The sequence below is a fragment of the Sylvia atricapilla genome, chromosome 3, assembly GCF_009819655.1.
Source record: "Sylvia atricapilla isolate bSylAtr1 chromosome 3, bSylAtr1.pri, whole genome shotgun sequence".
Classification (NCBI taxonomy): Eukaryota; Metazoa; Chordata; class Aves; order Passeriformes; family Sylviidae; genus Sylvia; species Sylvia atricapilla.
The window spans coordinates 59,598,972-59,620,331 of NC_089142.1; the positions used below are offsets into that span (position 1 = coordinate 59,598,972).

The 21,360-nt window shown below is 40.4% G+C and overlaps 1 protein-coding gene across 1 annotated transcript in view; it reads left to right on the forward strand.

Annotated features, from left to right (window-relative positions):
* Positions 1 to 21,360, forward strand: part of TIAM2 (TIAM Rac1 associated GEF 2) — a 166,538-nt gene that overhangs the window by 101,259 nt on the left and 43,919 nt on the right. The window contains 8 exon segments of the mRNA XM_066314420.1: positions 568 to 753; positions 1,700 to 1,846; positions 5,299 to 5,361; positions 8,866 to 9,030; positions 11,793 to 11,903; positions 12,322 to 12,400; positions 13,424 to 13,516; positions 14,574 to 14,834. Coding sequence (XP_066170517.1) covers positions 568 to 753; positions 1,700 to 1,846; positions 5,299 to 5,361; positions 8,866 to 9,030; positions 11,793 to 11,903; positions 12,322 to 12,400; positions 13,424 to 13,516; positions 14,574 to 14,834 — 1,105 coding nt within the window.

The following is a 21,360-nucleotide window of genomic DNA, read 5'->3' on the forward strand; positions in this document are numbered from 1 at the left end:
TAATTATGTATTATCTTATTAGTCAGAGCAAGAACCACGAGTATTGTCTCCTGTTTACAGTTAGAGGAACCGTAGGATGGTAGTAAAGAATAAAGAGAACCTAAAACTGTAGCTATTTTGCTTTGCACAGTGTGTTAGAGTAGCTGTTTTCTACTTTGCTTTCAGCCAGCCAGCTACACAATCTAAGCTAAAAAAAGCAAGACTAATTTCCAAAAAGGAGGTGGTGGGATGGACGAAAGAAAAAAAAAAAAAAGGCAAGCCTTTGTGAACCACAGGGTTGTGTCTTTATGTAACTGTTTTTGTGGCTATCAAACTATCCAAAGTTCATAGTATGTTCATCTTGTCAGTATGTGCTTAAGACCACCAGCTTTGTTTTATTTCAAGTCATCTTTAGGGTTGATGTAACACAATATGACTGAATGTGTTTTGGCAGAGAGTAACTAATCTAATTCATATACTACCAGATGAAAGCAATTTACTATGGGTTTGGGGTAGCGCTCGAATTTTCAGTGCAGCCCACAAAGACATTTTTCCCCCATTTAATTGTTCCTTTTTATATCCAAACAGATCCAGCAATGGGAACAGAACTTGGAAAAATTTAACATGGACCTTTTCCGAATGCGATGTTACCTATCCAGTTTGCAAGGTGGGGAGCTCCCAAACCCAAAGAGCCTTTTGGCTGCTGCCAGTCGTCCTTCAAAACTGGCACTGGGGAGGCTTGGCATTTTCTCTGTCTCATCCTTCCATGCACTGGTAAGTTCAAATGCATTTTCTTGGGTGTGTTACACAAAATCACCATGTGCTTAGATGTGGAGTTGTGTTGGGATAATACATGGATGCACCCACGTGCAGCCCTGTACCTTTCTCACCCTCTCTGCCTGTTCCTTGACTGCAAATACATTTTCTTCTACAGGATATGGCCATGACTTTTTTTTTTTTTTTTTTTTTTTTGCCCCAGAGGACTCCAGTTTTGGAGTCCCTCCGAAAAAGGAAGTATGCTTAGAATAGGCTAAAGCTAGAGACAATTCGAAATTAAATGTCACTTTTTTTAAGAACTGTGGGCTGTGTTTCTAATGAAGAATGAGTGAGATCCTCAGCTGCTGTAACCTGTTGTCACCCCATCAGCTTCAAAGGAAGTAAAGCAGTAGCAGGTTCACCTCTGCTCTTTAACCTTGGCAGGGCTGCAAGGCTGACCTCGGCAGAGAGGGCTGGACCACATCTGCTGCATTTAAAGTCTGAAGAGTAGTACTGAAAGACCTGTCAGGGAATGTGTTCCTCTCTGCCAGTGTTTTTATCCGTGTAGTTTGTGCCATTCCTTGTTAATAATTCAGTGCCATAGCATTTATCTCCTATGCTTGGCAATTTGGAGAGTCTGTCGTCCTCTAGCAGTTTCTTATCTGAATGATAGGTTATCATTCTTCTTCAGAGCCTTTTCATTAACTTTTGTTTTACAGAGCAATGTTTTCTCAGATTCTCCCTTCCTATGGCTTCTAATTTTCCCCCTGACAAAAAAATTATGCTGCCACACCCCTGGAATACTGAGACAAGCATCACTGCTGAAAGTTTAAAACATTGTCCTTGCACTTTGTTACAGTGAGATGAACTGAAGTAACCCCCATTTGATGCCTCAGCTTGAAATAACTGTCAATACTTTGCAGTTATGTAAGTGATACAGGAGCGTTTGTCTCTGTTTAAATAGATCTGCTCCAGGGATGAAGCTGCGCTCAGGAAACGTACCCTGTCTCTGTCGCAAAGAGTTCGAAATAAGAAGGGTTTATTTTCTTCTCTAAAAGGACTGGACACATTGGCAAGAAAAGGAAAAGAAAAGCGACCTTCCATAACTCAGGTAGATCTTAATTGCTGGGGATAGCATAGAATGGCTTGTTTCGTCTGGGGTTTATCCTGCTAGGTGCTATTGATGCACAAGGTAGAAGACATTGTCCATCAAACCTGCATCCAAGGTTTCAGTAGATGTGACAAACCTGCAATGGGATCATCACCTGGGAAGAGTATATGTCTACTTTGGGGGCGGGGGAGAGGATTTTGTGATAAATAAGAGGGTGAATGACAGGTTTTGACCCAGTAATTTAATTATCATCAGCATAAGAACCTCGAGTTGGAACAAAACTTCCCTTCTAGCACATTGCAAACTGTTGGGAAGTGGGGTTTCTTTCAAGATACCCTCTATGCACATTCCTTAACACAATGTGTGTGTTTGTTTGTGACTAGGACTCTGAAGCACTGTTGCAATTCAATATAGAGTGACATAGGTGAGTTTTCAAGGGAAAAAGAGACTCTGCAAAGACAGACATCTTTGCCGTGGCCTCTTAAAGCAACACACACTTCCTGGAAGTGCATTTTAGCCACCAGGAGAAGACTGTGGTCATGCAGGGAGTCAGCTCTCAGTATAGGCAGCTGACAAATAATGCCAGACCAGTTTACTGAGGACTTGGCACAGCTTTGATGTGCAGGGTCAGGCTCGCTCTTGGGAGAGGAGCTATGCTGATGTGTACCCCCACTGAAGGGCTGCATTGCTGGTGAAACCACAGAATCTTTTTCTCTTTCTGAAACCAGTGGCCCATGCTTACATTTAGTGCAAGCTCCACACTTCAGGAGTCTGTGTTTTCTCAATAAAAGCTCAGTTATATACAGAACAAAAGTTAGCTGCCTTTTCCCCCAAAAAAAAGGTAAATAAGAGCAGAGATGCTTCTCGACAGAGAGGCAGAAGTTGTGCACTCTCACTCAGAACACTGTTTTCACCAGCCTCTGCCATGTCTACTGCTGCTCCTGCAAAGCAGTATTTTGTGCACTGTTCATTAGGTAACTTTGTTCCTGTTGTTTCTTGGCCCTTGATTCTATTATTCACAAAATCTCTGATCAGCACTTGAAAATAGGCTGTTCTTGCATGTCTGGTCGTCTGTTGCAGAACATTTAAACAAGCCTATCTGTACATGTCCTGCAATAGACAGAGCTGATCCAATGTTGTAAAATAACACATCAGGATTTTCTGGTCTAGTGGTTTGTAGTTTTAATAGGTAAATATCACTGGCATTAAACTTCTGCCTGCTACACATTTTGGCATATTGATCGAGGTGTGTTAACATGGTGAAATTGATTAATAAAACTCAAATCTGTCTTACAAAAGAAGGAACTAAAGGAGGAATTTCCCCTAGATCATCCTTTTCACATAACTTCCCCTTGTGTTCCCGAGCAGCAGAGTCTGGTCTGAGAGTCCTACATGTCTATTTCTTTATTAATATGAGCCCTGAGGGAAGGAATATTATGCCCTTTAGCTCTGTTCCCAGCAGAGCTGATACCTTGCGCTGTTTTTAACTGGGTGATACGTCTTCTCTTGTGTTTTATAGCCCATGAAGGGGATTCTGTGGAGCTCAGGGACAGGGAATCTTGTATTTGTGGCAAGGAGAGGAGGCTCCTGCTGCCCTCGCAATGCTTTTCTGAGCAAACAGAAGGGGGGCCTATCACAGGCAGAGGTTCCCCCAGAGGGTCTTTACCCTTCTTATTTCAAACCTTGCAACCAGCTGGCCCAAAAATGTTTCCATTTTGACAGATGAGCTTTTTTTTTTTTTTTTTTTTTTTTTTTTTTTTTTTTTTTGGGGAGGGGGGGGGCGTAACTAAACATCCTGCAATGCAAGGAAATGCTGAGTGTTGCCCATGAAAGTGAGGAATTTTTATGGACATGGCTTGAAAGCTGACCCATGAACCCAGAAGATGGCTAAAAAGAGAGACACGTCCTTGCTCAGACTTGTGCATATGCACATAATTCTATATCAAAATCAGAATAGGCCTGAAGATAACTTTCTTATCTCTTTCAGCCAACTGGGTTAAGCAGAGAAGTGGAGGTTATTTCTCTGCTCATTGTGTTGAGATGATTCTGTCTAACAATAGATTAAAAAAGGTGTTGCTTTCTTGGATTTAAGTTCATTTGACTGAAGCTGGTATGTTTTAATCTACAGTACTCTAGTTTCAAAATCAGATGGTATATTCTTGAACATCATTGCATCAGAGAAGTTTTTAATTTTATCTTGTTTATTTTTATGGCATTAATAAAAATGTTCAGAGTTTCTGTGCTGGGAAGCTTTTGTAAACATTAATGAAGTGGCTTAGTCTTCTACAAATCAGTTAAAACTGCACTGCAGCAGATGGGGGATGTCTGGGCTCACATTATCCTCAGTTTCTTAAATGCTTATCTGATTTCTTATGTCTAAATGGTGAACTGTTTTGACAAATCATAAGCAGTAAAATACTTTGATTACCTCTGTGGGTGAGACTAGGAAGTTCAGAAGTGGTACCCTTTATTTGCATTGGCAGAAACTGGATTTTGTATGAAATGTAGAGTTTGTTGTTGTCTTGGACTGTCTGAAAGGCTTTTGCAAATACCAAACCCCCCAAAAGATCAGCTGTAAGTCTGATATTGTCCAAATTTGTTGACTGCAGAAGGAGTTAAAAAAATGTTTTTTAAATTTGCAGTTTAGAGGGCTTATTACTTGCAAATCTCAATGTATAAAGTGTATAAGTCTACCCTTGTGTTTACATGAGCCTTATCACTGAACTATCTGTATCCATAGCCATTTATCTGATTAAAAAAAAAAAAATAATCTCAGCACCTTTTGAGATGCTGTTAAATTTCCAAAGCATGTGGGCAATGTACATCTCAAATCCAGCCTTCATCACCTCCAAAGCAGACACAGTAGTCAGCTACTTTCATTACTTAATAGTGTGGGGTTTGGGTCAGCTATGCCTTTAAAGCTAAGCTAAAAGTTTCAATCAATAGCACCAAGAAAACTGGTTAGAAAAGATGAAAAACTGTAGGGTTGAAGATTTTAGAAACCAGCAACAGTTATTTGAAATAGTCCCTTGAAGTCATAGTGAGATTTGTAGCTCTCCCTAACAGTATCCTGAAGAGTAAAATTTATAATTCCAGTATAGTGTATGATTTGAAGGTAAATGACTTTAATCTTATTACTAAATAGTAGATAGGGAAAAAATGAGAACATGTTTTGTATGTATTTGAATTGGAATGTGCATGTACCTTAAAAGAAAAAAACTACTTAAATTTTCTTTATATGGAGAAACTTGTATTTATTTATTACTTCTAGTCAGAATAAAGCAATAAAAAGTACAAAAAGATCACTAGTGCTTAGCAGGTTAATACATATTTCTTAATTTACTTTTTGTTTTTGTTTTTGTTTTTTTTTCTGATGGATTTACCCAAAACAGATAAGACGTAAAGGTGTTTATTTGTTCAACCTACTTATTTATCTGTGATATTTTCAATAGGTTTTTGATTCAGCTGGAGGACATGGATTTGCTGGCGTGCAGAATTCAGCCAACTCTGCTGAGGTATGATATGCCTGCTCTCATTCTGCATCATCATGTTTTTGAATTCCTGAGTGCATTTCTCTAAGGTAATGGTGGGGCTGGTTCAGAGACCCTGAAGAGGTTCATAAAATGTATTTATTGTTAGATGACAGGATTTTAACTCTGTTAATGCAACCACTTTAACCTAAGTTTATGAGCATTCATGGTAAGCTTTAAAAAACAAAACCAAACCCTTAGAAAGCTTCTTCACACACTAATGCATACAGTCTGTACATTGTGAGAGAGACTTGGGGCCAGGCTTGTCTGAAAGCATCTTTCAGAGCATGGCAAATCATAGGATGGTTTGGACTGGAAGAGACCTTTATGGGTTGTCTAGTCCAACTGCCTGCAATAAGCATGAAAATCTCCAACTAGATCAGGCTGCTCAGAGTCCTCTCCAATCTGACCTTGATGGTTTCCAGGGATGGGATGAAACCCATGGTATTTTCTCCCACTTTGTCTACTTCAATAGAACCTTTGTGTTTTGAGTTTATGGCAATAAAACCTCTGTAAAATCTGTGGACCATCCCATCAGAGAAGTGAGATTTAGTATAAAGCTGGAGGTTGCCCAAGTAAAGGAGAAGGATGGAGGATCCGTCAGTCGCATTAGATAAGGCAGCCTTCTTCAAATTTAGGCAGGGGCTCACAGCCTTGTTCCCCAGGTAGAGGGGAGCCATCAGAGGTGGCTGCAGGTTTTAGGCCAGAATTTAAAAATTTAGCAGGGTTGTCTTTCAAGACTAGAAAAACCCACGCAATTTAGGTGCTGAGCAGAGCTCTGGAGCTAGAAAAACATTATTTCCTTATTATTTCAACCCTATTTCTGAACCTTTTTCAATGGGTGCTAAATACAGCGTGGGCATTTTTAAGATCCTGACATTTTAGTGAATCATACGACAACTCAGAAATGATTCATCATAACTTTGAAAACCGTTACTCTGGCATCAGCCTGATTTCACTGGCTGATTTAAAATGAAAAAAAAAAAACAAAACCAGAAACCCAAAAGCAGCATCAAAACTTTTATGAAATGCTGCCTGCGGAGGGTAGCAAATGACAAATAGTGAAGTCTGCCAGGGAAGCTGTATTTTCCCTGAAAAGGATGATAAAACCAGAGGCAAATAGTGGGAGGAAATTATGAAGTAACCTATTGGTCCTGCAGCAGCCCTGTGGCACAACATGTGACAGTCTGCAAATCCTGGCACCTCTTTCTGGAAAATTGGATGGGTTGTTATAACTTCATGTGGCAATGAATGAATGAACTATTGTGGAATTGGTCACTGCAGGCATAACAGGAAAAAAAAAAGCCCTTTTCATGTCAGATTTTCTGAGACGGAAAATGTGGATAAAGCAACGGTTCCTTGACTGCAGTTAAGGAACACAGTTATGTTTAATAACAGAGGGAAGTTTATCTCAAATTGTATACTTGAGCATCAGTGTACATGACAAGAAAAGGATGTAGCTCACATTTGCTGCATAGCTTCTGTCCTGTTATAAAAGCTTACATCAAAAGGTGGCCTTCAACCTATTTCTCATCACCTTAATCCTCTATGATATGAAGTTGTGTTTTTTTTTTCATAGTGAGATTTATTTCAGTTGCACAGATTTAAAGTGCTAGTGTTGCAGGGCAGTAAACCATTGTAGGAGTTGCAAGCCTCCCTTGCTGAGGCAAGCATAGCATTGGTTTTCCCTGGAGGAAGCCACCAGGGAAATTCAACCTGATTCATTTGTGCTAATCTCTTGCAGCCTTCCCACCTTGCCCCCTTTCTCCTTTCTGTTGTTTACACTGTGGAGGTAGGTCAGGCTTCATTCTCAGGCAGTTGATTTAGTGCTGAGAGGACTACAGTTCACAGGAGTGATCTTCTTCAACATCAGCAAGGTTACAAGCAGGCTGTACCTACAGCCACCAAGGTCAGACTTCACCTGGTGTAGATTTCAACACTACGTTAATTGCAGTACGTAACACGACTCCTGTTATGTATAAGCTGATGGATTTCAGTAGGATTTCCATCACCTGAGTTAATTGAAATTTCATGTTCAACTAGTTAAAAGGGATGGTTGAGCAAGACAGACAAGATTAATGAATAGACTTATTTCATTAATATTATTCCACCAAACCAGTGTTATTCTGGCATCATATTATTACTATGCCACAGTCTGGGCTGTCTGTAACCTGAATTTCTGCATTGTTTGGTAATTACCCAGATTAGGCTTGCTTGCTTCATCGTTTTATAGCCACAGTTGTTATTTGCAAAAAGAAAATAATATTGGTTTCTCTGTTGCTACTGACAGATTGTTGTCAATAACTTTGTTGCCTGCAGCAAGGGAAAGAGTCCCTGTGCAGCTTTTACAGAAGCTTTTAATTGTGGTGGACTGCTGGACTTGTGTCCTGGTGGAGAGGAGGCAGAACTGTGTAACCAAGGCTCTTTATGTAGGCAACAAATCCCCCCCAGCCCAACAAACAAACAAAGAATATTAATAAAAAGCATGAATGAGATAGGGATATCTGAGAACAGCTCGGGATATCTTAAGATATGCCTTGGGTGGAATTCTTGCCACTCCGTGGAGTTATTGTCCCTTGCCAGTGACGGCATGGGGAATCAAGGGACCCCATCCGCATAAACTTAAATGCCTTGATGAAGGTAATTAAGTGATGTGCCAATAGGCTGACCCAAATAATATGTGAAACTCCAAATTCTGAACAGCTCTTGGTGTTTGTCTTCTCCGTGCGTGGCTTTCTTTGAAACATGCCGCCTGAAGTGCAGTACAGGAGAAAGTGTGAAAGTGAAGGGTGAGAAAGTGACAGGGAATTTATGTAGGACTGATGTTATTCAATCGAGCAGAGTGGCGTTGGAAAGAGGGAGAATGTGGAGCAAAATGGTAAACAGGCAAATACCCTCTGCTGCCAATGAAACATGATGTTCTCGAACTGTAAATAGAATAGGAGCATTTTATTCCTTCATCGGTCCTTTATTTTGTTATGGCTAGCCTTGCTCCACAGTGCTCTCTGCTGGAATTTTGTTGTCATTTTCTCCCAAAATAACACTAATTCCATTTATTTGTTTGTTTATTTATTTGTTTACTTGTTTACAGAGTTATTTTACATGTATTGGTTAGGTAAAATTGTAATTTTCAGTTCTTCTTAAAGATTTATTTCCCCTGTGATATAATACCAGGTAGCTACGTATTTCCACAATCAGTTAAATCAGTGATTAGTATGGGATAAAGGGATGAAATTCCGTAGTGGAAAAGCACAGCGAGTTCAGGAGTTCAGTCAAAGCTCTAGAAAATCAGCTCACTGATTGTGAATGAGAGCAGGTAACAGAACTCTTTCCTTGCCTTGCCATGGGGAAAATATACAGCATTGTTTCTGAATATATGGCCACTGCAAACTGTTAATGTCATTGCACTTTTTTTGTTTGCTTGCCTTTTTTTTTTTTTTTTTTTTTAACATCCACATGTGTTATACCTTTCTCCCTCATTTCCAGCAGCAAGTCGACGATTTTTTGAATGTCTACTGCTCAGTGCCAGAGAGCATCCAGAAGGAGAATGCTTGGGAGACACAGACTTATGTTCATTTCTGTGATGGCCAAGCAGTGGCGCTGACACTCAAGCCAGAGCACAGGGTGGAGGATGTTTTGTCTTTGGCCTGCAAGGTACTTGTTTTTTGTGCACAATTTCACCTTGTAAATAGCTGTGGACTCGAGAAGGGACATGGTATATCATGCAAATCGGGAAAGCTATGATAAGATTATCATGATATAGAATAATAGAGTAATAACATAATATATAATACTCATAATACAAAAAAAGCATCTCCCTGTCACTGTCTCAAGGCACATCGCTCTGTTTCCTTAGTTGTGGTTTTTAATGCTGTAGCCAAGGCAGCAGGGCTTTGGAAAGGTTTTCAAAAAGTGTTGCTGGAGACAGCCTACAGGGGGTACTCATGAACAGAGACGGTGTGCCAGGTAGTCAGCCCTGGAAAGTCTCAGCACGTGTCCACTCTGTGTTGTCCTTGCAGCAAACCCCGTTGTTCTGTGCGAATTAATCAGTGGAGCAACAGGGAGTGGTTGAGTTAGAGCCAGATTAAGACATTTAAGACTGCTTTGACAAACGCTATGGTATAGGTTTGCGTCTGAAAGGAGCTTTTTAAACTTTTAATTAAGTACAAGCTCTATTTGTGAATTTCAAAGAGTGAGTTCCCTTGTGAAAGTTAGTGTTGGCAATTTGAGAGGGAATGCTATAGATCATGGAACAGAAAACTGAGTCACAGGTTGAAGGTAAAATAGAAATACCAGTTTTAGCTACAGACAAAACACCAGCACCTCTGGAACATAGTAACATACCTGACATTTCTGCCTCCGTCAGTATCAGTGCTTGAACTTAGCTCTATAACTTCATGATTAGAGTCACTTAAATTATGCTAAACAGCTTTTTGGGAAAAATAATTCTTTACCCCCAAGTTCTGTATTCTGGCCAACTAGTAAATATATTTTTATTTACTTCACAAGGGGAAAAGCAGGAAAAAAAAGAAGCCCTGTGCCGGACAAGATCCAGCTGTAGCTTTTGGCATAGGTTACAGTGAATTTCCCTGTGAACTCATTGAACTGGCATGAAGTTAATGAATTTTGAGGCTTTAATGGAGGAAAGGGCCAAATTTAATGGCTCTTTTCATGTGCTAATATTGGGTGGGGGAAGAAAATCCAACAAAGCTTTTAACAATCCAGGGTAAACTGGATTTAAAATCAAAATAAGCACTTTGATTTAGGCAAGTCCCAATGCATCTCCAGGGCATCATTCAGCAGAAATTACCTTCTCGTGGCTTCTCCCAGCGGAGATTGAATCTTTGAGAAAATGTTTAACGTTTGGCTTTATGTTTAAAAACCTGACTGTACCCTGTCAGGCCGAAGGGATTGTCTGAGACAGACTGGGCCACCAGGTGGCACGGAAGAGCCAGAACAGACTGAGGTCCTTGGGGTGCCGTGTGAGACCCCTGAGGGAGGAAATAAAATTTATAATAATATAATAATTTTAATATAATAAAATTAAGTTGAAAAGGAAATTCCTTACCTCTCTTATTCTATCATTCCAAAATATTCGTAATTGTAGTGCTGACTTTTAATTTTCATTGTCTGTATCGCATGAAAATTTACTTTTAAATTCCTTGATTTTTTTCTTTAATGTTTTTCTGTTTTATTTTGTCTTTCTATTCTGTGTGTAAAGCTTTTCATAAGCATTCTCTAATGCTGAATACTTTCTGCTCATCTATCCTGGTTCTTTTCCTTCTTACATTTTCATTCTGCTCTGGTGAGTGTAAGGAATCTTTCTTCTTAACAGAAAATATTTGAATGCTATGTGGATAAGGCTAAAGTTCAGAAGAGCTGTTAGGATTTTGTTTTTCCCCTTCATCCATGCTTTATGAGGTTTATACTTTTCTAATTTCTGTTTTCCATCTGAGGTTTTTGGATAGCACATATAAAACAACTTGTGCATTTGAATTCAATTTTTCAGGATACAGAACACAAGCAACTTATAAACTGCAGCATGTAATAAAAATGTTAAGTTAACTACCAGTTACTCAGTAGAGTTAGATTTTGTAAGCTGCTGAGATATGTTAAAGGGTTAAAAAACCCTCAGAGAGACTGTCAATCCCCTTCTTTTGGAAGTATTGCATCCTTCCATTTTATAATTGGTGGTCTATTAATATGCTAAAATGAAATGTTTTGTGCCATGGTCTCACTGGTATCCTGATTTTTTCACAGCCTCCCATCAGGGGCTCAGCACTTTAAAGCTATTATCTTTTAGGAATATCCCTATTTCCCTTTGGCTTCCTGTTGAGACAGGATCCATGCTTTGACCTCGTGTGGTAAAAAAAAAAAAAAAAAAAAAAAAAAAAAGGGAAACTCTCTGATCGTAGATGAAATCCAGCAATAAAAATAAAATCTAATAAAGGCAAGCCCTTAGGGAACCCACTTGCCATCCCATCCCCTCTCCTGACTGCCCATATGTGTACACACATTTTCTACATCAGAAACAAAAGCTGCTGCTGAGCAGAACTGGATCATTAGAAGTAGTCATAGAAAAAGGTGGTTGTGAGTGTTCAGTTCAAAAGGACAGAAGACTGTTGAGATATCTTTAGAAACATATATTAGTGCTCAGTTAATCTAATAGCCAAGACATAGTGTTTATGAAAGGATTTGTTTGAGAAGATCATAAGGCAAAATTGAAATAGCACTGTAACCTTATATTTTAAGCAATGCATCTAGTTTTGTTTTTATTACAAAAATAGGTAGGAAAATACTTTTTGAGATTGCTTTTGCATGATTTTAGAAGCTTGTTGTGTGTGTGTCACTTCTCTGTCTTCTATAATTCTGGAAATAAATAATGAATTCCAAACTCCATTCTTTTTCTTCTTTAGATGAAACAGCTAGAGCCAAGACACTATGGCCTACAACTCAGAAGACTGGTTGATGAAAATACTGAGTATTGTGCTCCTGAACCATATGAATACATAGTAGACCAGGAAAGTGTAATTCCTTTTAGATAAAGTTTTGTGATGTCCATAGCTGTAGCTGAGTTATCGCCTACAAATGTGAGAAATTTATATCTAAAATAAGGTTTTAAAGCTGTTCTGGGGCTGCATTCTCTCATCCTGATTCACAGTTCTGAGTGGCTAGGCACTGCAAACACTTCATTCAATGAATGTTTGAAGATTTGAATGAGGCTTTTAGTACAAAAGTAAAGTGTCAGCTTGTACTCCGGGGTGGATTTTTGGTCTTTAGCTTTGGTCCCACTTCCAGTGATGCTAATACAGTAACAAAGTTTTCTATGTAAAGACAGCAAGTCTTCATGTAAAGAATATTGGGCTTGTTTCTCATGCTGTATCTGGGGTTTGTTGCTTGCATTTCCATAATTTGATGACTTCTGCTACTGTTCTTTTCTAACAGGTCTATGATGAAATAGAGATTTGTCCATTAAATGTTTATCATGTTCATCTTACAAAGACTGAAAACATAAGTGATTATGGTAAGTTCTCAGGAATTCTCTTCATTCTTCTTACTGCATACTTTCTCTTCAGGACTTTTTTGTTTCTGAGACCAGATAGAGCCCTCCTTGATAGCTCAAAGTGTGAGTCTGCAAAGAACTCAAGGCATTATAACAAAGACTCACACTGATTGTTTTACACTACCAAGTGCATTTCTTATGTTTTGGAAGGGTCCACTTTCTAATTTTCCTACAGTGGCCAAATAATTGAAGCATGGGCTAGTCTGAAAAAATGGATGTCCTTTGCCAAGACTACTATATATAAGTGCTCTCAGACAGGCAATGGTCAAGGTCTGGTTTCTTTTTTTGGTTGTTGTTGTTGTTGTTTTTCTTGTGTGGAGTTTGTTGTGGGTTTTTTTGGGGTTTGGTTTTTTTGGTGGTTTTTTTTTTTTTTTTTTTCCTTCGGAATCCTCTGTTGGCACAGTATCAAAAGTATACTTTGGAACTAGTTCTGACAGGTGTTTTGTCAATGGGAGATAGTTATGCCTAGGAATAATTACATACCTTGCAAGGATACCTTTGTAAGGCAGCTTTGCTCTGTGCTTTAGCTGCAAGTCGGTTTTAAATTATTATTTTCTGGCCTTTCCCACTCATTAGTCTAGTATAGTTTGCTGCTTTAGAGTTTGGGTTTCCAGTTTTTGGGATTGTTTCATACGCCTCTGTGTCTGATGGACATTGTGCAGAGCTCTTACTGTAATGGTGAGCTGTGCTGTGTTATGAAAATATCATGGAGCTGAGGTAGAAAATACTTTCTTTTAAACATGTGGGGTTGTTTGTTTGTTTTGTTTTACAGCAGAGGAAGGCATTTTCTGGGAGTTGAAAAGTCTTACTAATTTTAACACAGGCCTTACAGTGACTGGATAACCATGTGTTAATTTCTGTATGTTCTATGGGTGTGTTCTCATGAGAAGTATCTTCCTTCTCATGTAAAGTCTACTAAATGCCGGAAATAAAAGGGAAACGTTCCCAAGAAAGTTTATTTGATTTAAACCTCTTTTACTTCAGGCTTTGCTGTCACAGCCCAAGTTGCTGAAAATGGTCATCTCACCCATATCTTTGTAAGTGATGTTCTCCCTGATGGACTGGCATACAAGGAAGGTATTGTATCCTGTTTGTGTTTAAAACTATCCTTCATTATCTTTTTTGAGTCAAAAAACTTGAAGGAGCTTTAGTAATGCTGTCTGAAATGTTTCTTGGCTTTTACTGTTCACAGTTTTCTTTCTTGAAACCATGGAAAGTATGTAATAGTAGGAAAATTAGTATCCACAGAGTAACTGAATTATTCTTTCAGTGTAGTGGAGACAGTTCTTGTTCACCCTTGGAGACAAAGTCTGTGTTCAGCCATCCAACCGAGTGCTTTTGCACAGAGGAGCAAACTGGAGAAAGAGTTCATCTCACACTAGGGAGCTTCATGGGCTTGATCAGTTTCTATGACCCATTGTTTCCACTTTTGCTGGCAAAAAGCCTTCCTCCCCAGAATAGTTTTCTGCATACATTTCTGTGAGCACCTTCCCACTGTGCTGCTCAGAAACTGTGCCTCCGTTCATCAGCACATGTGAGGATCACGTGGGTTCTGCTCTCTGAAAAATAGCCCCAGAGAAACGGAGACAGAGATATTCATTTGCTACCTGATGGTAATATCTACTTGGTTTTGCTGACTTAGAAAGACAGGACTTGCAACTGTTTAGATTTATATAAAAGCTGATAAAATCTTCATCCTTAGTTGTTGCGGCTTTGCATGAATAATTTGATATGCATGACTAGTGCCTTGTTCTTCACAGGTGATGAAATATGTGTTATGGTGCTGTATAGTGATGGTATCTGATTGTGAGAGATGCCTCTATTCTAATCTTCTTGAAAGCTGTGCTGCTCTCCCACCCACCCAATTCTGTAGCATCTTTAAGCAAAACCAACTTGATTGCTGTACTGTGGGTAGCACCTATCAAAGTAAGAAAGCATGAGGTCAGTCTGTATAATTACAGCAGAAATAAAGCTCCCATTGCTTCTAAAGGACTTGTGGTAGGATGAAGCTATTTGAATTTAAACCAAAAAGATAAAAGGCAAACCAGCATAAGGTTTGGGTTGTGATCCCTTTTATATTATATTACATTATCTCCTTTTTTTTCTTTCTTTCTTTGCTTCCACTTGCTGCCAGGGCTCCGAGTAGGCAATGAAATACTGAGCATAAATGGAGAGGTTGTGTCTGATCTTGATCTCAGGCAGATGGAGTTACTGTTTTCAGAGAGAAGTGTAATGCTTACAGTGAGAACAAGCCATTGTGGGACCCAGCAACCCTTATGTGTGTCCTGGTCAGAGGGTGACATTTCCAAGGACCCAAAGAGTTTGTTGCCCCCTCCAAACCAGTCACAGCTCCTGGAAGAGTTTCTAGATAACTTCAAAAAGAGCACAGCAAATGGTAAGAAATTGGCAATAATTCTATTACTTTCACCTTCGAATATCACTGTTTTTTTAAACTCAGTTATGATTAAAATTATGTGCTTGCCTGAAAAACTCAAGTACAAACTGTTTAAGTTTCGTTTGTGCTCAATATCTGTCTGTTATTTTTTAGGGAGCAGAAATGGAACAGAATGTCTGCAGGGAAATGATAACATTTTAATCTGTTTGTCTGTACTATCCAGTATTATCAAGTGTTCTCTTAACTGTTGTTGTATCTCAAAGACATCCATTTCCCAGGCATTAGTGGTTGAAATGGTGTGATGGCTTTCAGAAGCAGAGTATTCTCCATTTGTCATGCCTTCTGTGTGGCAAAGTACCACATACATTTAAGGGTATCCTCAATGCAATAGTCATCATCACTTCAGAAAGGAGTCATTGAACTCTGTTCCCATCCAGTGGTATTGTGCTCCTGCTGGGTACACAAACCACTGTGTAGAATAAAGCCTGTGAAAAGAGCTTTTATGGGTAATGTTCTGCTTCTACCTGCTCAGGTCCCTTACTCAATGTAATACCACTGTTTTAAGCACTGGGTGGAGGATGTATCCAAACAGTGCTGTGTCAGGCTGAGATGCTGTTGGGTTGCCATGTGAGGAGCACCAGGCAGAGAAGGTGCCAAGGGGGTAAGAAATGTTCCTGGATGACATCACAACCCCCAGCCCCAAGCAGGTGCCAATGCCTACTGCTGAGTTGCCTTTTCAGCTGGAAATAGGAGGTGGCACACAGAGAGGCTCTGCCACTATGGGTGGAGGTGAGCCATGGACTCCCTTCCCTTCCTTTATCTGATGTTACTTCCCTGGAGATCCACATCTTGTGATACCAGAACACTTGTGAACGTCTGTCTGAAATAGAAAGTACGTGGGGCTTTGCTCCCCTTTCTTCCCACCCCTTGACTATTTTTCAAACAAGATAGAAGCAAATTTAACGAGCTTTTCAGTGTAAAAGGTGCAGTTTTGTCACTCTGCCTCTGGAGGATGCTAGTAAAATTCTGCAGGAAAGCCAGCCAGGATGCAGTGCTGTGTGAAGGGAGCAGGAAGAGACACAAAAAGAGATCGCTGATTTTTTGCATATAATTATGATGGCGAGTGTTTTCTGATTGAAATTTTTTTCGTAATTAAAAATGGGAGAAGAGGAAGAATCACATAGGAGAAGTTGTTAGAATGGATTTAATTATAAAGCAATTTTATTAGGTCATCTTTTGAAATTAAAAGAAATCTGAATACAAGATTTGTGATTCAGTAAGTAGCATCTCTCTCAGGGGCCTTATTTCAATTTAAAATGCCATTAAATTGACTAGTGGCACATAAAAGTTACTGTCATAAACCAAAAATTATGATAGAGCTAATTAATTACATAATTATATCAGGACTATCATCGAGCTTGTTGGCTTGATATCATAAGCCAGCATTACCTCGAGTATTCAGTGTAATAAATGTATGTGTCCATTCACTAGATTCCTCATTCCTCGGGGATAAATTTGCAACCTGTGCAAATATTCCATTATAATAGGAAATTACTGTAGTATGTATTATACTTTAGGCACTAGTGGATAAAAGGACATAGTATATTTGCTTTTATGCTAAATGCAGTTAAGGAAGATTTATTTTATTCTGAAAGGGAACAAATAGTTCTAAATTAAGCTTCGTGAGAAGAACTTCAATGTTAATTGAATTCAGTGCTTAGTGTCTGATCACCTGATCAGTTCAAATGGAAACAGAAGAAAACGGCATTACTTTGAATTAATAGATAATCATAAAGGGTTTAACTGTTCTGTGTCCTGTTACTCAGGAATTGAATAAGATTTTAGAATAGTAGAGAGGGTATTTAATGATTTAAGCAGGGATTTGGAGGCCAAGGACTCTTAAGTTCATATCTAGTCTTTAGGAAATTCATAGAATCATTAAGGTTGGAAAGACCTTAAAGGTCATCGAGTCCAATGTTTGACCAAACGCTGCCATGTCAACCAAGGCATAGCACTCAGTGCCACATCCATTTGTTCCTTGAACACTTGTGGGGATGGTGACTCCACCACATCCCTGCACAGTGCATTCCAATGCCTAACTGCCCTTCCAGTGGAGAAATACCTCCTGATGTCCAACCTGAACATACCCTGGTGCAGCTTGAGGCCATTTCCTTTTGTTCTGTTGTTCTCTGGGAGAAGAGGCTGACCTCCACCTGGCCATACCCTCCTTTCAAGGAGTTGTAGAAAACAACACAGTCTCCTCTGGGTCTTCTTTTCTCCAGGCTAAACACCCCCAGCTCCCTCAGCTGCTCCTCACAGGACTCTCTCTCCAGCTTCTTCACCAGCTTTATTGCCTTTCTCTGGACTCTCTCCAGCCCCTCAATGTCCTTCCTGTAGTGAGGGTCCCAGAACTGATCACAGCCCTCGAGGTGTGGCCTCACCAGTGCCGAGCACAGGGGGACAATCCCTGCCCTGCTCCTGCTGGCCACACCATTGCTGACCCAGGCCAGATGCCATCGGCCTTCTTGGCCACCTGGGCACAGCTGGCTCATGTTCAGCTGCTGAGCAGCACCCCCAGGTCCTTTTCTGCCAGGCCACTTCCCAGCTACTGTCCTCCAGCCTGTGGCACTGCCTGGGGTTGTTGTGACCCAAGGGCAGGACCCAGCACTTGGCCTTATTGAACCCCAAACCACTGGCCTTGGCCCACTGGTCCAAGACTCCTCTGGAGAGCCTTCCTATTCTCCAGAAGATGAACACTCCAACCCAATTTGGTGTCACCTGCAAACTGTCTGAGGGTGCACTTGATGCCCTCATCCAGATTATTAATAAAGATATTAGACTGGCCCCAGCACTGAGCCCAGAGTGACAGCACCCATGACTGGCCTACAGCTGGATGAACTCCATTCACCACCACTCTCTGGGCCCAGCTTTCCAGACATCTACCCAGGGAAGAGTGCACTTGTCCAAGCCATGGGCTGGCAGTTCCTCCAAGAGAATTCTGCGGGAGAGAGGATCAAAGGCTTTACTGAAAGACGGGTTAGCTATGTCCACAGCCTTTCCCTCATCCACTGGTTGGGTCACCTCATGATAAAAGGAGATCAGGTTGTCCAAGCAGGACATGGTTTTCCTAAACAACTGCTAGCTGGGCCTGATCCCCTGGTTGTTCTGTTTAACAGTTCTGTCTACTTGAGTTGAGTTGAGTGAGTCACTCTTAAGGCCACAGTTATCAAAAATAATTTCTAATATTTGCCTGTCCATATTGAGTCTGTTCTTCTGAAGTAGCATCTTTGAAAGTCAGTTAGTGCTGGAAGAGGGGACCTTTTTAAATGATCAAACTCAATTTGGCCGAAGGTACATATCAGGAGTTAAAATATCTCAATGCTTCTTCTGTTGCCTCCTTGTTTTTAGAAATTAACCCTATCTTGAGTGTTATGAGGATTAATGAACTAAAATTAACGAAGTGCTTAGAAAATGGAAATTTTCAGGACTGAGTCACACGGTAGTGCCCTGCCTAGTGGTTGGTGATGACCACTAGGGAAAAGCAAAACGGAACTTAAAATCACTGGCTTCATACAACTTGGACAGTAATAGTTTGTCCACATTTGTTTACAGTTTTGTAACTGTTTGCTGTAACTCTGATGAATGTCTTTTCCTACGTATTCTGCTGTGTTGAGAATACCCAATTATACTTTGTGGCAAACCTTGGCATCTTTTACTATACAGAAGGGAAGTGATTGATTTTCTCCAAAGCCACTAATTCTGCCACTCCTGAAAATTATTCCCAGGGAATTTTTGGTAAGAATGATTCATTTTCTCCAAGAGGTTGTTACACCCTTGTAGCTGTATTTTGGACCTGCTGTGGTTGTATCATTTGATCTCCCACATGGCACCACTATGTTCCTGCTGCTTAGCTGCTTGGCAAGTAATAAGCTTATCCTGGAAAAGAAATGAGATTAAATACTTTTAAAAAATGCACTCATAAATGTGGAGCAACCAAATTTGCTCCAAGCTCCAGTGCCAAGGAAATTAAAGAAGTATTTATGTAGAATTTAAAAAAATTAAAAAAAAGAGGGAGAACTGGACTGAAGTTCCTACAGCTGTGGAGCCAAAAAAAAAAGAAAAAAAAAAGAAAAAAGAAAAAACCACCTCATTTTAAGATGGCATGGATATTTGAGGAATAAACAGAGAAGGCGCAAGAATTGAAAACTATATTTAGGGCAATGCTGTGTGGGTTTATGGTATATCTATAGATATACCATATCTATGGTATGAGGTAGGAGGTAGGAGCATTAGTAGGTGTGAAAATTCATTGCAGAGTGTTAGTTACTGTCAAAGTTGGGCAATTTTTCTTTTTCCTCAGAAAGTGTGTTTTTGCCAAAAAAAGCTGTTGTTTTTGGTTAGTTGACACTGTTGAAATCAACCCTAATTTGTAAATAGAACTCTGTGATTAAAAAGCAAGAGGAAAAAAAAAAAAAAAAAAAAGAGGTGGGGGATGGCAGGTTGGAAATGCTTTAGCAAGTTTCCATGATGAAACACTTCCATCTCTGAGGGTTGGAAAGTTAAATGGGAAAGAAACCACTTAAGAAAATGGCAAAAAGGAAAGAAGAAAATTAAAAATAAAAAATAAACGGATATATTGTTCCTGTGCTCCGTGTTGTACTCCTCACCTATGGGGTAGGGTGCTTACCTTCTGTGCAGGGTCTGGGCTCTTGTCTGGCCCGTCTTTCTGGAAGTGTAGTCCCAGGAGCAGTGAAGAAGTCTTGGGTGCTGCTGACAAGAAGGAGGCTTGCTCCTCCTCCTCTTCCTCTGGCCCCATAGCACTCCTCCCACCCCTGTGCTGGCAGCAGCTCTTGCTGCAGCCCCTGCAGCTAATCAAGGAGAAATCTTTCTCTCCAGCCCCCGCACACTCAGGGAGTTGAACTGATGGGTGCAGAGTTCTGACAAGGGCCAGAGCCAGGTGAGGAGGAGGAGGAGTGGGCAGCAGCAGGGGAGAGCTGATTACAAGGAGAGCTACTCTCAGAGGTAGACTGATCTCTTTCAGTTGAGCTGCCCACAGAACATTGCTGTAGCCACTTTGGAGCAAGGGTTTTGCTGTCTGCCTTCCTTGATGCCTGGGCAGTAGTGTAGTCTGGGACATGCTGGTTTGAGTCACTCCTGCTGAAGCTATTTTGTGCTGTATAAGGCATGGCTGGAGTCAGGGAGGGAGAGAGTCAGACTTCATGCATTTTGACAAATGGCTGGGCTGTGTGGTGGAGAGGAGCAATTACATTTTAGCTCCTGTTCTGCTAAACATTGAGATATTTTTGCAAAGTGTCAGTGCTTCAGGAGGAGGATCAGTGGTTAGAATCCTCACATGGAAAATGGCTCTTCTGTTGTCCAAGACACGTGCAGCATCTGATTGTAATCATCATAAGTGCCCACAGAAGCAAAGCACACCAGTTGGCCACAAGTTTAATTTTTATATGACTAAATTATTTAAAAAATTATGACCTTAATAATAACAAGTGATTTGGTTTCAATTCCAAGGTACTTCCTGTTTTAAATGCACTTTGCTGGGTGTTCTAGCTGCCTCTGTAAAGTGTAACTACAACTCACTGCTTGTCCAGAAAATTTTGCTCAATTCAGCTTCGTCAGATACCACTGAGGTGGGGGAGGAAAAGGAAGACAGGTGGCTCTGCTGCCAGTTGTCTCTCTGTATGTCACTGTGCACACCTTTCCACACAGCTCCCTGTACATCCTCTTTCAGCCCCAACCTACCCTGAATACCAGAAAGACCTCTGTGTCCTTCTTAAGAGAAAAGATAAATTTAGGAGGATATTGAAACTAAGGTGGCCTCTAGCTCTGGAAGCTGGGGGCTCTGCCTGGACCACTGGCTCAGACCACTGTGCTTCTTGCTATTTGCCCATAGGTTTTTGTAAATGCCTTTAATGTATTGCAGAAAGCATTTAGTAAACTAAAGTAAAACTAAAACTTAACTGAAAAGCATTTCTAAAATAAGTTTTAGTTCTGCCCAAATCAGATCCTGTTTGTTTGTCTAGATGGTGATTCAGCATATAAATTCTCTTCTTTGTGCTGTAGAACATCTCCTTCCTTGTGGTTTGTGTGAGAGGTATCAAAGAAATCTGGTTTTATTCTTTCACAGGAAATTCCTTCGAGCTCAGAAGAGGTTGCTTCTTAGCTTCTCAAGTCCCAAGGATACCCACAGTCCTGTTAGATAATGGGCCCTGATCTCTGTTAGTTGAGCAGATCTGCATACATTGCTCCCTCTTGCCTGGTGGATCTAATACCAGGTATTGTGTGGTGTAAGGCAATGTACTAGGAAAGCCTCTCTGTAACACAGACATATAGTTGTCCATGCAGCATGACTGTTTATCTGCCTGAAGATAGATGACTCTCCTGGGCTTTCTTTCTCTTACTTATTGCCCAATTCAGTGGGAAACCACATCGATGTGATAGCACATGCTCATCAGAGCAAGCACAAGGGGCAGGCTGTGTGTTGACAGTAGTCTTGGACAGCCGTGGTGGG